Source organism: Eretmochelys imbricata, chromosome 7 (assembly GCF_965152235.1).
Source record: "Eretmochelys imbricata isolate rEreImb1 chromosome 7, rEreImb1.hap1, whole genome shotgun sequence".
NCBI lineage: Eukaryota > Metazoa > Chordata > Testudines > Cheloniidae > Eretmochelys > Eretmochelys imbricata.
In genome coordinates, this window is record NC_135578.1 from 124,571,475 (window position 1) to 124,584,375 (window position 12,901).

The 12,901-nt window shown below is 70.9% G+C and overlaps 1 protein-coding gene across 2 annotated transcripts in view; it reads right to left on the reverse strand.

Moving 5' to 3' along the window:
• The window catches only part of RRP12 (ribosomal RNA processing 12 homolog), a 29,040-nt gene extending 18,702 nt beyond the window's left edge, over window positions 1–10,338 (reverse strand). Inside the window, exons 1-4 of one of the 2 annotated variants that reach the window (XM_077823350.1) lie at window positions 10,145–10,338; window positions 2,175–2,407; window positions 1,004–1,087; window positions 360–436 (exon numbers count right to left, since the gene is read on the reverse strand). In XM_077823350.1, the coding sequence (XP_077679476.1) occupies window positions 360–436; window positions 1,004–1,087; window positions 2,175–2,407; window positions 10,145–10,283 (533 nt within the window). In that variant the 5' untranslated portion in view covers window positions 10,284–10,338. The remainder of the gene's footprint in view (window positions 1–359; window positions 437–1,003; window positions 1,088–2,174; window positions 2,408–10,144) is intronic. The other variant, XM_077823351.1, reaches the window with a different exon arrangement.
• Between the last annotated feature and the right edge of the window lie 2,563 nt (window positions 10,339–12,901).

Sequence of the window (12,901 nt, forward strand, 5' to 3'; positions counted from 1 at the left end):
TGCACTGCCTCCACCCCACACCCCCAGCCGCGATTCCCAGCCCTTCCGCACCCCGGAGCTCAAGGGTGAGACCCCTTGTGAGTGGGACCCTCCGACACGGCTGGTCCTGCCAGCTCAACTCGGAGACACCAGCCATCAGCGGCCACACGGCTCCGCACAGGCCCCTGGGCTCAGAGCCGCACACGTTACAATGCTTCCTGCAGCCCCCCGCCCCATGCCTCCTCCCAGCCCAGCCAGCCTGCAAGCAGCACCCTGCATTGTCCCCTACACCTTGTTTCCATCCCTGGCCGCTGCCTCACCCTGCCCAGGCCCCGACCCCCCGGGGCAGTGAGACTAACCCATGGGCGGGGGCAACTCACCGCTTCAGCACCAGGTTGAGCAGGTAGGCGACAGCAGCCAGCGACTCCGGCGACTCCACGGCCTCCAGCGTCGTCATCTGGCAACACAGCTGGGGTGAGTGGGGCGACCCCGCTGCCGGGCCTGGCCGGGGCGAGCACGGGGGCGGCGGGAGGGAGTGCCCACGACCCAGCTGGCGCTCCATGGCAGGGATAGCAGAGCAGGCAGCCTCTAGGGCTCCACCAAGAGCCACTCACGGATCCCCAGCCCATCCCTCTATGCACGGCAACCGCCTGGCCGGGACCCCTGGCTGGACACCCCAGGCCCACCATGGTGGAGTCCATGTCCCCCAAACTCACACTGCCTGACGGCTTCACCTCTGGCTCACTGAAGGAACCACCCCCCTGCCCCAGGGCTCAGCCCCACTGAGCACAGCTGGAGGGGGAGGGGGGGTGTCCAGCACCTGGCCCTCCTAGCCAGAGCTCTGTTGCCACAGTACCCAGGGCCCTTCACGGAGACCCCCGCAGCCTCTGGCCGTACGCAGCCCATCCAACTACCCCAGGACAGCCCAGTGCAGAGGGAAGGTCACAGTCCCTTCCAGCGCCCCCCAGCACAGGCTGCTCCCCACCTCTAGCTGAGACCTGCCCCACACACAACAACCACTCACCAGCGCAGCGAAGTACTCGGTCTCACTCTCCGTGCCGCCCTGTGAGCGGATCACCTCCGTCACTGCAGCCAGCACGGCACAGATCTGCGAGAGCATGCAAGAGGGACGGGTGAGCACCACAGGACGCAGGCCTGGCCCCAGCGCACGCCGCCCCACCCCCTCCGCAGCGTCCGGGCCAGGCCGGGGGGCAAGAACCCGACCCCAGAACATGCCACCTCTCCCCCTCCGTGGCGTCTGGGCCAGGCTGGGGGCAAGAACCCGGCCCCAGAACACGCTGCCCCCCCCCCCCCCCCCCCCGCGGCATCCGGGCCAGGCCGGGGGGCAAGAACCCAGCCCCAGAACACACCCACCCACCCCTCCACGGCGTCCGGGCCAGGCCAGGGGGCAAGAACCCGGCCCCAGAACATACCGCCCCTTCCCCTCTGCAGCATCTGGGCCAGGCTGGGGGGCAAGAACCCGGCCCCAGAACACACCGCCCCTCCCCCTCTGCGGCGTCCGGGCCAGGCCAGGGGGCAAGAACCCGGCCCCAGAACACACCGCCCCTCCCCCTCTGCGGCGTCCGGGCCAGGCCAGGGGGCAAGAACCCGGCCCCAGAACACACCGCCCCTCTCCCTCTGCGGCGTCTGGGCCAGGCCAGGGGGCAAGAACCCGGCCCCAGAACACACCGCCCCTCTCCCTCTGCGGCGTCTGGGCCAGGCCAGGGGGCAAGAACCCGGCCCCAGAACACACCGCCCCTCTCCCTCTGCGGCGTCTGGGCCAGGCCAGGGGGCAAGAACCCGGCCCCAGAACACACCGCCCCTCTCCCTCTGCGGCGTCTGGGCCAGGCTGGGGGGCAAGAACCCGGCCCCAGAACACACCGCCCCTCCCCCTCTGCGGCGTCCGGGCCAGGCCAGGGGGCAAGAACCCGGCCCCAGAACACACCGCCCCTCTCCCTCTGCGGCGTCTGGGCCAGGCTGGGGGGCAAGAACCCGGCCCCAGAACATGCCGCCCCACCCCTCCACAGCATCTGGGCCAGGCCGGGGGGCAAGAACCTGGCACCAGAACACGCCACCCCACCCCCCCCGTGGGCAGGGGGCAACGTGCTCACAAAGGCCCCAAAGTGCACATCCCCCCTGCCCCCCGAGGCAAAGGCCAGAGTCTCCCCCGCCTGCAAGCTGAGCGCCCCGCCCACCTCTCTGTGCGCCGCGGAGTTGGACTCCCAGAACCGCTGCACTTTGCTGAAGGTGACGTTGGAGCAGTCGCTCAAGCCGCTCAGGAAGGTGCGCGAGGACTTCTCGCTGACAGCGGGTCCGTCGTCCTCCTCCATGCGGAGCTGGGCACCCTGGCCCGGCAGCTCCGAGACCACGGACCCCGACTGCAGCTCATTGTGCAGCTTCAGGGCATCCACAGTCAGGTCGCTCTTCTCTGTGGGACGGACATGCTCAGGGCCGGCCAGACCAACACCCGAATTCCCTCCCCTCCCCCAGGCTGGCGCCCTAATCCTCACACTGCCATGCAGCCAATGCACCCAACACCTGGCCTCGCACGGGTCCTCCGGGCCGGGCCAGGCCTGCAGCGCATGGACCTCTGACGGCCTGGCAGGGTCACAGATCTCCAGCGTGTGGAACGAGAGCCCTGGGCCAGAACCACCGAGGAGGCAGAGCAGTGAGCGAGGGAGCAGGGGGTCTATAAGGCTGCTCACTGGGGTGCAGACACCCCAGGCCAGCCCATCCAGCCCAGCCTCCTCCCCCTCAGGAGGCAAAGCCTTAGGCGTGCTTGGCTGTGCTGTGTCAGGGCAGGGGGGTCCTGGAACTCAAGAGCCCTGTCACCATCTCCTAGCCAGTGCAATGCGGAGACGCTGGCAGTTTCCAGGTAGCTTCTGATTCCCGCCAAGGTAGCAGGCAGCTCTCACCACCTGTGGCCCTGGCTGTGGCAGGTAACCGTGCGTTGCCAGAGCAGCATTTCCCTTCCCAAGCTGAGAGGTGATACTTCCAAACGGGTGAGAGAAACAAATCCCAGCCAGCGTTACCCGCAGCACCTGGGTTTTCAACACCCCCAGGGCACGGGCCGTGCTTTGGCCTCCTGCAGCTCCCAGCACAGGAGTCGGTGCCAGGTCCGGTTCCCAGCACTGCCCCCCGGCGCTCACGACACCAAGGGGTTTATAACCCAGGCACGTTTTCCTGGCATCTTTCAAGTCCAGGGACCGCGGCCCGGCACGTCAGGCTTTGCATCACCTTCGCAGAGGTGTTACTGGCTGCAGTGCAGTCGCACCCAGAGGCCCCAGCCAGGATCGGGACCGCTGTGCTCCGCTCAGACACACAGGCTGGCAGGCCCCGACCCAGAGCCCGTGATCTTCCCACACAACCCCCACCTGGGACAGCGGGCACATCCCACAGCTGCCAGCCAAATGCAGCCTGCCAACCGCCCAGCAGCAGGCCCCATGGCACGGTGCGGGTCAGTTCTGCCCCGAGACCAGCACCCCGATAGACAAGCTGTTCCCCCCAGCCCCATGCTGCGCCCCACTCCCTCCCCCGTCCCCCAGGGAGCTGGAAACTGGACTCAGCCACAGCGCTGCACTGGGCCAGAGCCCAAGGACCGCCCCACCCCCTGCAGGCCCCAGCGTCTCCTTACAAGCACCCCAGGGGGGCCAGCCTGCACCACCTAGCGCCACAGGAGACCCGGGAAAGGGGCTCCACACGGGGAGCAGCCTGGGGGCCCCAGCACCAGGAGGAGCTGGGTGTGAAGATCGACTGGGTGGCTTGTGCCCCAGGCCCCTCAAGGACAGAGTGCGGCCCACCGCGTCCCGCAGCCCCACCTGGCGCCCCCATCCCCGCTTCCCACAGCCCCGCCCCCTGCCTGGCCCCCCCATCCACGCTTCCCACAGCCCTGCCCCCTGCCTGGCCCCCCCCCAGCCCCCAGCCCCACTCCCTGCCTGCCCCCCCCAGCCCCGCTTCCCACATCCCCGCTCCCTGCCTGGCCCCCCCAGCCCCGCTTCCCCCATCCCCGCTCCCTGCCTGGCCCCCCGAGCCCCGCTTCCCACATCCCCGCTCCCTGCCTGGCCCCCCGAGCCCCGCTTCCCACATCCCCGCTCCCTGCCTGGCCCCCCGAGCCCCGCTTCCCACATCCCCGCTCCCTGCCTGGCCCCCCGAGCCCCGCTTCCCACATCCCCGCTCCCTGCCTGGCCCCCCGAGCCCCGCTTCCCACATCCCCGCTCCCTGCCTGGCCCCCCGAGCCCCGCTTCCCACATCCCCGCTCCCTGCCTGGCCCCCCGAGCCCCGCTTCCCACATCCGCGCTCCCTGCCTGGTCCCCCCAGCCCCGCTTCCCACATCCGCGCTCCCTGCCTGGCCCCCCCATCCACGCTTCCCACAGCCCTGCCCCCTGCCTGGCCCCCCCCCAGCCCCCAGCCCCACTCCCTGCCTGCCCCCCCCAGCCCCGCTTCCCACATCCCCGCTCCCTGCCTGGCCCCCCCAGCCCCGCTTCCCCCATCCCCGCTCCCTGCCTGGCCCCCCGAGCCCCGCTTCCCACATCCCCGCTCCCTGCCTGGCCCCCCGAGCCCCGCTTCCCACATCCCCGCTCCCTGCCTGGCCCCCCGAGCCCCGCTTCCCACATCCCCGCTCCCTGCCTGGCCCCCCGAACCCCGCTTCCCACATCCCCGCTCCCTGCCTGGCCCCCCGAGCCCCGCTTCCCACATCCCCGCTCCCTGCCTGGTCCCCCGAGCCCCGCTTCCCCCATCCCCGCTCCCTGCCTGGCCCCCCGAGCCCCGCTTCCCACATCCCCGCTCGGCCCCCCCAGCCCCGCTTCCCACAGCCCCGCTCCCCGCCTGACCCCCCCAGCCCCGCTTCCCACATCCCCGCTCCCTGCCTGGCCCCCCGAGCCCCGCTTCCCACATCCCCGCTCCCTGCCTGGCCCCCCGAGCCCCGCTTCCCACATCCCCGCTCCCTGCCTGGTCCCCCCAGCCCCGCTTCCCACATCCCCGCTCCCTGCCTGGCCCCCCCGAGCCCCGCTTCCCACATGCCCGCTCCCTGCCTGGCCCCCCCGAGCCCCGCTTCCCACATCCCCGCCTGGCCCCCCGAGCCCCGCTTCCCCCATCCCCGCTCCCTGCCTGGCCCCCCGAGCCCCGCTTCTCCCATCCCCGCTCCCTGCCTGGCCCCCCGAGCCCCGCTTCCCCCATCCCCGCTCCCTGCCTGGCCCCCCGAGCCCCGCTTCCCCCATCCCCGCTCCCTGCCTGGCCCCCCGAGCCCCGCTTCCCCCATCCCCGCTCCCTGCCTGGCCCCCCGAGCCCCGCTTACCACATCCCCGCTCCCTGCCTGGCCCCCCAGCCCCGCTTCCCACATCCCCGCTCCCTGCCTGGCCCCCCGAGCCCCGCTTCCCACATCCCCGCTCCCTGCCTGGCCCCCCCAGCCCCGCTTCCCACATCCCCGCTCCCTGCCTGGCCCTCCCAGCCCCGCTTCCCACATGCCCGCTCCCTGCCTGACCCTCCCAGCCCCGCTTCCCACATGCCCGCTCCCTGCCTGACCCCCCCAGCCCCGCTTCCCACATCCCCGCTCCCTGCCTGGCCCCCCGAGCCCCGCTTCCCCCATCCCCGCTCCCTGCCTGGCCCCCCGAGCCCCGCTTCCCCCATCCCCGCTCCCTGCCTGGCCCCCCGAGCCCCGCTTCCCCCATCCCCGCTCCCTGCCTGGCCCCCCGAGCCCCGCTTCCCCCATCCCCGCTCCCTGCCTGGCCCCCCGAGCCCCGCTTCCCCCATCCCCGCTCCCTGCCTGGTCCCCCGAGCCCCGCTTCCCCCATCCCCGCTCCCTGCCTGGCCCCCCCGAGCCCCGCTTCCCCCATCCCCGCTCCCTGCCTGGCCCCCCCGAGCCCCGCTTCCCACATCCCCGCTCCCTGCCTGGTCCCCCCAGCCCCGCTTCCCCCATCCCCGCTCCCTGCCTGGCCCCCCGAGCCCCGCTTCCCCCATCCCCGCTCCCTGCCTGGCCCCCCGAGCCCCGCTTCCCCCATTCCCGCTCCCTGCCTGGCCCCCCGAGCCCCGCTTCCCCCATCCCCGCTCCCTGCCTGGCCCCCCGAGCCCCGCTTCCCCCATCCCCGCTCCCTGCCTGGCCCCCCGAGCCCCGCTTCCAACATCCCCGCTCCCTGCCTGGTCCCCCGAGCCCCGCTTCCCACATCCCCGCTCCCTGCCTGGTCCCCCCAGCCCCGCTTCCCACATCCCCGCTCCCTGCCTGGTCCCCCCAGCCCCGCTTCCCCCATCCCCGCTCCCTGCCTGGCCCCCCGAGCCCCGCTTCCCACATCCCCGCTCCCTGCCTGGCCCCCGAGCCCCGCTTCCCACATCCCCGCTCCCTGCCTGGCCCCCCAGCCCCGCTTCCCACATCCCCGCTCCCTGCCTGGCCCCCCGAGCCCCGCTTCCCCCATCCCCGCTCCCTGCCTGGCCCCCGGAGCCCCGCTTCCCCCATCCCCGCTCCCTGCCTGGCCCCCCGGAGCCCCGCTTCCCCCATCCCCGCTCCCTGCCTGGCCCCCCCAGCCCGGCGCCCCCAGCCCCGCCCCCCGCTCCCATCCCCGCTCCCCCAGCCCCTCCCCCTGCCTGGCCCCCCCAGCCCCGCCTCCCACATCCCCGCTCCCTGCCTGGCCCTCCCAGCCCCGCTTCCCACATCCCCGCTCCCTGCCTGGCCCCCCGAGCCCCGCTTCCCACATCCCCGCTCCCTGCCTGGCCCCCCGAACCCCGCTTCCCACATCCCCGCTCCCTGCCTGGCCCCCCGAGCCCCGCTTCCCACATCCCCGCTCCCTGCCTGGTCCCCCGAGCCCCGCTTCCCCCATCCCCGCTCCCTGCCTGGCCCCCCGAGCCCCGCTTCCCACATCCCCGCTCGGCCCCCCCAGCCCCGCTTCCCACAGCCCCGCTCCCCGCCTGACCCCCCCAGCCCCGCTTCCCACATCCCCGCTCCCTGCCTGGCCCCCCGAGCCCCGCTTCCCACATCCCCGCTCCCTGCCTGGCCCCCCGAGCCCCGCTTCCCACATCCCCGCTCCCTGCCTGGTCCCCCCAGCCCCGCTTCCCACATCCCCGCTCCCTGCCTGGCCCCCCCGAGCCCCGCTTCCCACATGCCCGCTCCCTGCCTGGCCCCCCCGAGCCCCGCTTCCCACATCCCCGCCTGGCCCCCCGAGCCCCGCTTCCCCCATCCCCGCTCCCTGCCTGGCCCCCCGAGCCCCGCTTCTCCCATCCCCGCTCCCTGCCTGGCCCCCCGAGCCCCGCTTCCCCCATCCCCGCTCCCTGCCTGGCCCCCCGAGCCCCGCTTCCCCCATCCCCGCTCCCTGCCTGGCCCCCCGAGCCCCGCTTCCCCCATCCCCGCTCCCTGCCTGGCCCCCCGAGCCCCGCTTACCACATCCCCGCTCCCTGCCTGGCCCCCCAGCCCCGCTTCCCACATCCCCGCTCCCTGCCTGGCCCCCCGAGCCCCGCTTCCCACATCCCCGCTCCCTGCCTGGCCCCCCCAGCCCCGCTTCCCACATCCCCGCTCCCTGCCTGGCCCTCCCAGCCCCGCTTCCCACATGCCCGCTCCCTGCCTGACCCTCCCAGCCCCGCTTCCCACATGCCCGCTCCCTGCCTGACCCCCCCAGCCCCGCTTCCCACATCCCCGCTCCCTGCCTGGCCCCCCGAGCCCCGCTTCCCCCATCCCCGCTCCCTGCCTGGCCCCCCGAGCCCCGCTTCCCCCATCCCCGCTCCCTGCCTGGCCCCCCGAGCCCCGCTTCCCCCATCCCCGCTCCCTGCCTGGCCCCCCGAGCCCCGCTTCCCCCATCCCCGCTCCCTGCCTGGCCCCCCGAGCCCCGCTTCCCCCATCCCCGCTCCCTGCCTGGTCCCCCGAGCCCCGCTTCCCCCATCCCCGCTCCCTGCCTGGCCCCCCCGAGCCCCGCTTCCCCCATCCCCGCTCCCTGCCTGGCCCCCCCGAGCCCCGCTTCCCACATCCCCGCTCCCTGCCTGGTCCCCCCAGCCCCGCTTCCCACATCCCCGCTCCCTGCCTGGCCCCCCGAGCCCCGCTTCCCCCATCCCCGCTCCCTGCCTGGCCCCCCGAGCCCCGCTTCCCCCATTCCCGCTCCCTGCCTGGCCCCCCGAGCCCCGCTTCCCCCATCCCCGCTCCCTGCCTGGCCCCCCGAGCCCCGCTTCCCCCATCCCCGCTCCCTGCCTGGCCCCCCGAGCCCCGCTTCCAACATCCCCGCTCCCTGCCTGGTCCCCCGAGCCCCGCTTCCCACATCCCCGCTCCCTGCCTGGTCCCCCCAGCCCCGCTTCCCACATCCCCGCTCCCTGCCTGGTCCCCCCAGCCCCGCTTCCCCCATCCCCGCTCCCTGCCTGGCCCCCCGAGCCCCGCTTCCCACATCCCCGCTCCCTGCCTGGCCCCCGAGCCCCGCTTCCCACATCCCCGCTCCCTGCCTGGCCCCCCAGCCCCGCTTCCCACATCCCCGCTCCCTGCCTGGCCCCCCGAGCCCCGCTTCCCCCATCCCCGCTCCCTGCCTGGCCCCCGGAGCCCCGCTTCCCCCATCCCCGCTCCCTGCCTGGCCCCCCGGAGCCCCGCTTCCCCCATCCCCGCTCCCTGCCTGGCCCCCCCAGCCCGGCGCCCCCAGCCCCGCCCCCCGCTCCCATCCCCGCTCCCCCAGCCCCTCCCCCTGCCTGGCCCCCCCAGCCCCGCCTCCCACATCCCCGCTCCCTGCCTGGCCCTCCCAGCCCCGCTTCCCACATGCCCGCTCCCTGCCTGACCCTCCCAGCCCCGCTTCCCACATCCCCGCTCCCTGCCTGGCCCCCCGAGCCCCGCTTCCCACATCCCCGCTCCCTGCCTGGCCCCCCCAGCCCCGCTTCCCACATCCCCGCTCCCTGCCTGGCCCTCCCAGCCCCGCTTCCCACATGCCCGCTCCCTGCCTGACCCTCCCAGCCCCGCTTCCCACATGCCCGCTCCCTGCCTGACCCCCCCAGCCCCGCTTCCCACATCCCCGCTCCCTGCCTGGCCCCCCGAGCCCCGCTTCCCCCATCCCCGCTCCCTGCCTGGCCCCCCGAGCCCCGCTTCCCCCATCCCCGCTCCCTGCCTGGCCCCCCGAGCCCCGCTTCCCCCATCCCCGCTCCCTGCCTGGCCCCCCGAGCCCCGCTTCCCCCATCCCCGCTCCCTGCCTGGCCCCCCGAGCCCCGCTTCCCCCATCCCCGCTCCCTGCCTGGCCCCCCGAGCCCCGCTTCCCCCATCCCCGCTCCCTGCCTGGTCCCCCGAGCCCCGCTTCCCCCATCCCCGCTCCCTGCCTGGCCCCCCCGAGCCCCGCTTCCCACATCCCCGCTCCCTGCCTGGTCCCCCCAGCCCCGCTTCCCACATCCCCGCTCCCTGCCTGGCCCCCCGAGCCCCGCTTCCCCCATCCCCGCTCCCTGCCTGGCCCCCCGAGCCCCGCTTCCCCCATTCCCGCTCCCTGCCTGGCCCCCCGAGCCCCGCTTCCCCCATCCCCGCTCCCTGCCTGGCCCCCCGAGCCCCGCTTCCCCCATCCCCGCTCCCTGCCTGGCCCCCCGAGCCCCGCTTCCAACATCCCCGCTCCCTGCCTGGTCCCCCGAGCCCCGCTTCCCACATCCCCGCTCCCTGCCTGGTCCCCCCAGCCCCGCTTCCCACATCCCCGCTCCCTGCCTGGTCCCCCCAGCCCCGCTTCCCCCATCCCCGCTCCCTGCCTGGCCCCCCGAGCCCCGCTTCCCACATCCCCGCTCCCTGCCTGGCCCCCGAGCCCCGCTTCCCACATCCCCGCTCCCTGCCTGGCCCCCCAGCCCCGCTTCCCACATCCCCGCTCCCTGCCTGGCCCCCCGAGCCCCGCTTCCCCCATCCCCGCTCCCTGCCTGGCCCCCGGAGCCCCGCTTCCCCCATCCCCGCTCCCTGCCTGGCCCCCCGGAGCCCCGCTTCCCCCATCCCCGCTCCCTGCCTGGCCCCCCCAGCCCGGCGCCCCCAGCCCCGCCCCCCGCTCCCATCCCCGCTCCCCCAGCCCCTCCCCCTGCCTGGCCCCCCCAGCCCCGCCTCCCACATCCCCGCCCCCTGCCTGGCCCCCCCAGCCCGGCGCCCCCAGCCCCGCCCCCCGCTGCCATCCCCACTCCCCCAGCCTCTCCCCCTGCCTGGCCCCCCCAGCCCCGCCCCCCGCTCCCCCCCGGCTCCCAGCCGGGCCCCGCCCCCGCTCACCCGCGGGCCGGCTGAAGAAGCGGCTGCGGGCGGCCAGGCGGTGGCGGCGGCTCTCGGGGTTGCTGTCGCTGCTGTGGCCCTTCTGCCAGCGCCGGAGCTTGCGGGCGGCCCCGGAGCGGAGCCTCCCGGCCTTGCCCATCGCGAGCCTGGCGGGACACAGCAGCCGCGGCGCCGGCCACGCGGAAACCACGTGCGGCCCACTTCCGCCCTCTCTGCCGCCCCTTCCGGCCCGGGCGTGGCGGCACTTCCGGTCTGGGCAGGACGCCATCTTTACTGCGGGCAGACGGGATTTTTTTTTTTTTCTCCCCCCCTCGTCGGCCACGGCCACTACTTCCGCCCTCACTGCCAGCCTGCTCCCGCCCCCCGCCCCGAGAGCCTGGGGGCACAACTGGGGCAGCTGCGTTGGCCCCTGTGCCCTGCGTGCCACGGGCCTGGCCCAGCACCGGTGGCACTGAGGGGCTCCCCCCATCCAGTTCAGCCCCGCCCCTGCCCCAGGGGGCTTCTGCCCTAGAGCCCCGCCCTGCGCCCACACAGCACCCGTCGGAGAGCCCCAGAGCCGGCCCAGAGCGGTCACAGCCTGAGTTCTCGGAACCGGCCACGGCCCTTGGGGGCCTTGGGGCTTTCGGGAGCCGCCAGAGCCGGAGGGTCAGAGGGGCTGAGCCCCACGGGCTCCGGAGGGAGTTGTGGCCGTCTCCGGTTTGTCACCACAACCATTAAAAGTCATGAACCAGGGCCCCCAGAATCATGAGATGAGTTTGAGACTCAATGTGGGTCCTTTTATTGGCCTTCTAATGCTGGTGCCTTTAGGGGTCACATTTCCAGGCCTTTACCCACCACGGCTAGGGCTGGAACCCTTAAAGGAAACTGAGAGTCGGACCTAATCCCATGACTCTGGGAGCTGGGGTTTCAGAAGAGCATGTTGTGCATAACCACTGCCCTTCGGGTAGGAAGCCAGTCAGCTCTTTTATGGACCCAGGTGGCCGAAACAACAGCAGCCTCCACCTCAAACTCAGGCATGTCACCGCCCAAAACAAAGCCACACGAGGGTGGAAGGGTTTCGCTGGCTATTCTTTTGTGAAGGTTTGGGTGTCTGTGAAAGAGGCAGAAAGACCAGAGAAGATGAGAGAAAAGGCAGCAAGGAAGCACCACACACAGCAACACAAGCACCGGCACCGTGGCCCCATGAAAGCCAAGAGAGAGTGGAGGGCTTTTGGGCAGAGTGCTGTCTGAAAGGGGCTCAGACCTGTGAGCAAAGAAACTGTCTCCTACAGTTCCATTCCTGCTGTGTTCATAGAATCATAGAATCATAGAATATCAGGGTTGGAAGGAACCCCTGAAGGTCATCTAGTCCAACCCCCTGCTCGAAGCAGGACCAATTCCCAGTTAAATCATCCCAGCCAGGGCTTTGTCAAGCCTGACCTTAAAAACTTCCAAGGAAGGAGATTCCACCACCTCCCTAGGCAACGCATTCCAGTGTTTCACCACCCTCTTAGTGAAAAAGTTTTTCCTAATATCCAATCTAAACCTCCCCCACTGCAACTTGAGACCATTACTCCTCGTTCTGTCATCTGCTACCATTGAGAACAGTCTAGAGCCATCCTCTTTGGAACCCCCTTTCAGGTAGTTGAAAGCAGCTATCAAATCCCCCCTCATTCTTCTCTTCTGCAGGCTAAACAATCCCAGCTCCCTCAGCCTCTCCTCATAAGTCATGTGTTCTAGACCCCTAATCATTTTTGTTGCCCTTCGCTGGACTCTCTCCAATTTATCCACATCCTTCTTGTAGTGTGGGGCCCAAAACTGGACACAGTACTCCAGATGAGGCCTCACCAATGTCGAATAGAGGGGGACGATCACGTCCCTCGATCTGCTCGCTATGCCCCTACGTATACATCCCAAAATGCCATTGGCCTTCTTGGCAACAAGGGCACACTGCTGACTCATATCCAGCTTCTCGTCCACTGTCACCCCTAGGTCCTTTTCCGCAGAACTGCTGCCTAGCCATTCGGTCCCTAGTCTGTAGCGGTGCATTGGATTCTTCCGTCCTAAGTGCAGGACCCTGCACTTATCCTTATTGAACCTCATCAGATTTCTTTTGGCCCAATCCTCCAATTTGTCTAGGTCCTTCTGTATCCTATCCCTCCCCTCCAGCGTATCTACCACTCCTCCCAGTTTAGTATCGTCCGCAAATTTGCTGAGAGTGCAATCCACACCATCCTCCAGATCATTTATGAAGATATTGAACAAAACCGGCCCCAGGACCGACCCCTGGGGCACTCCACTTGACACCGGCTGCCAACTAGACATGGAGCCATTGATCACTACCCGTTGAGCCCGACAATCTAGCCAGCTTTCTACCCACCCTATAGTGCATTCATCCAGCCCATACTTCCTTAACTTGCTGACAAGAATACTGTGGGAGACCGTGTCAAAAGCTTTGCTAAAGTCAAGAAACAATACATCCACTGCTTTCCCTTCATCCACAGAACCAGTAATCTCATGATAAAAGGCGATTAGATTAGTCAGGCATGACCTTCCCTTGGTGAATCCATGCTGGCTGTTCCTGATCACTTTCCTCTCATGCAAGTACTTCAAGATTGATTCCTTGAGGACCTGCTCCATGATTTTTCCAGGGACTGAGGTGAGGCTGACTGGCCTGTAGTTCCCAGGATCCTCCTTCTTCCCTTTTTTAAAGATTGGCACTACATTAGCCTTTTTCCAGTCATCCGGGACTTCCCCGGTTCGCCACGAGTTTTCAAA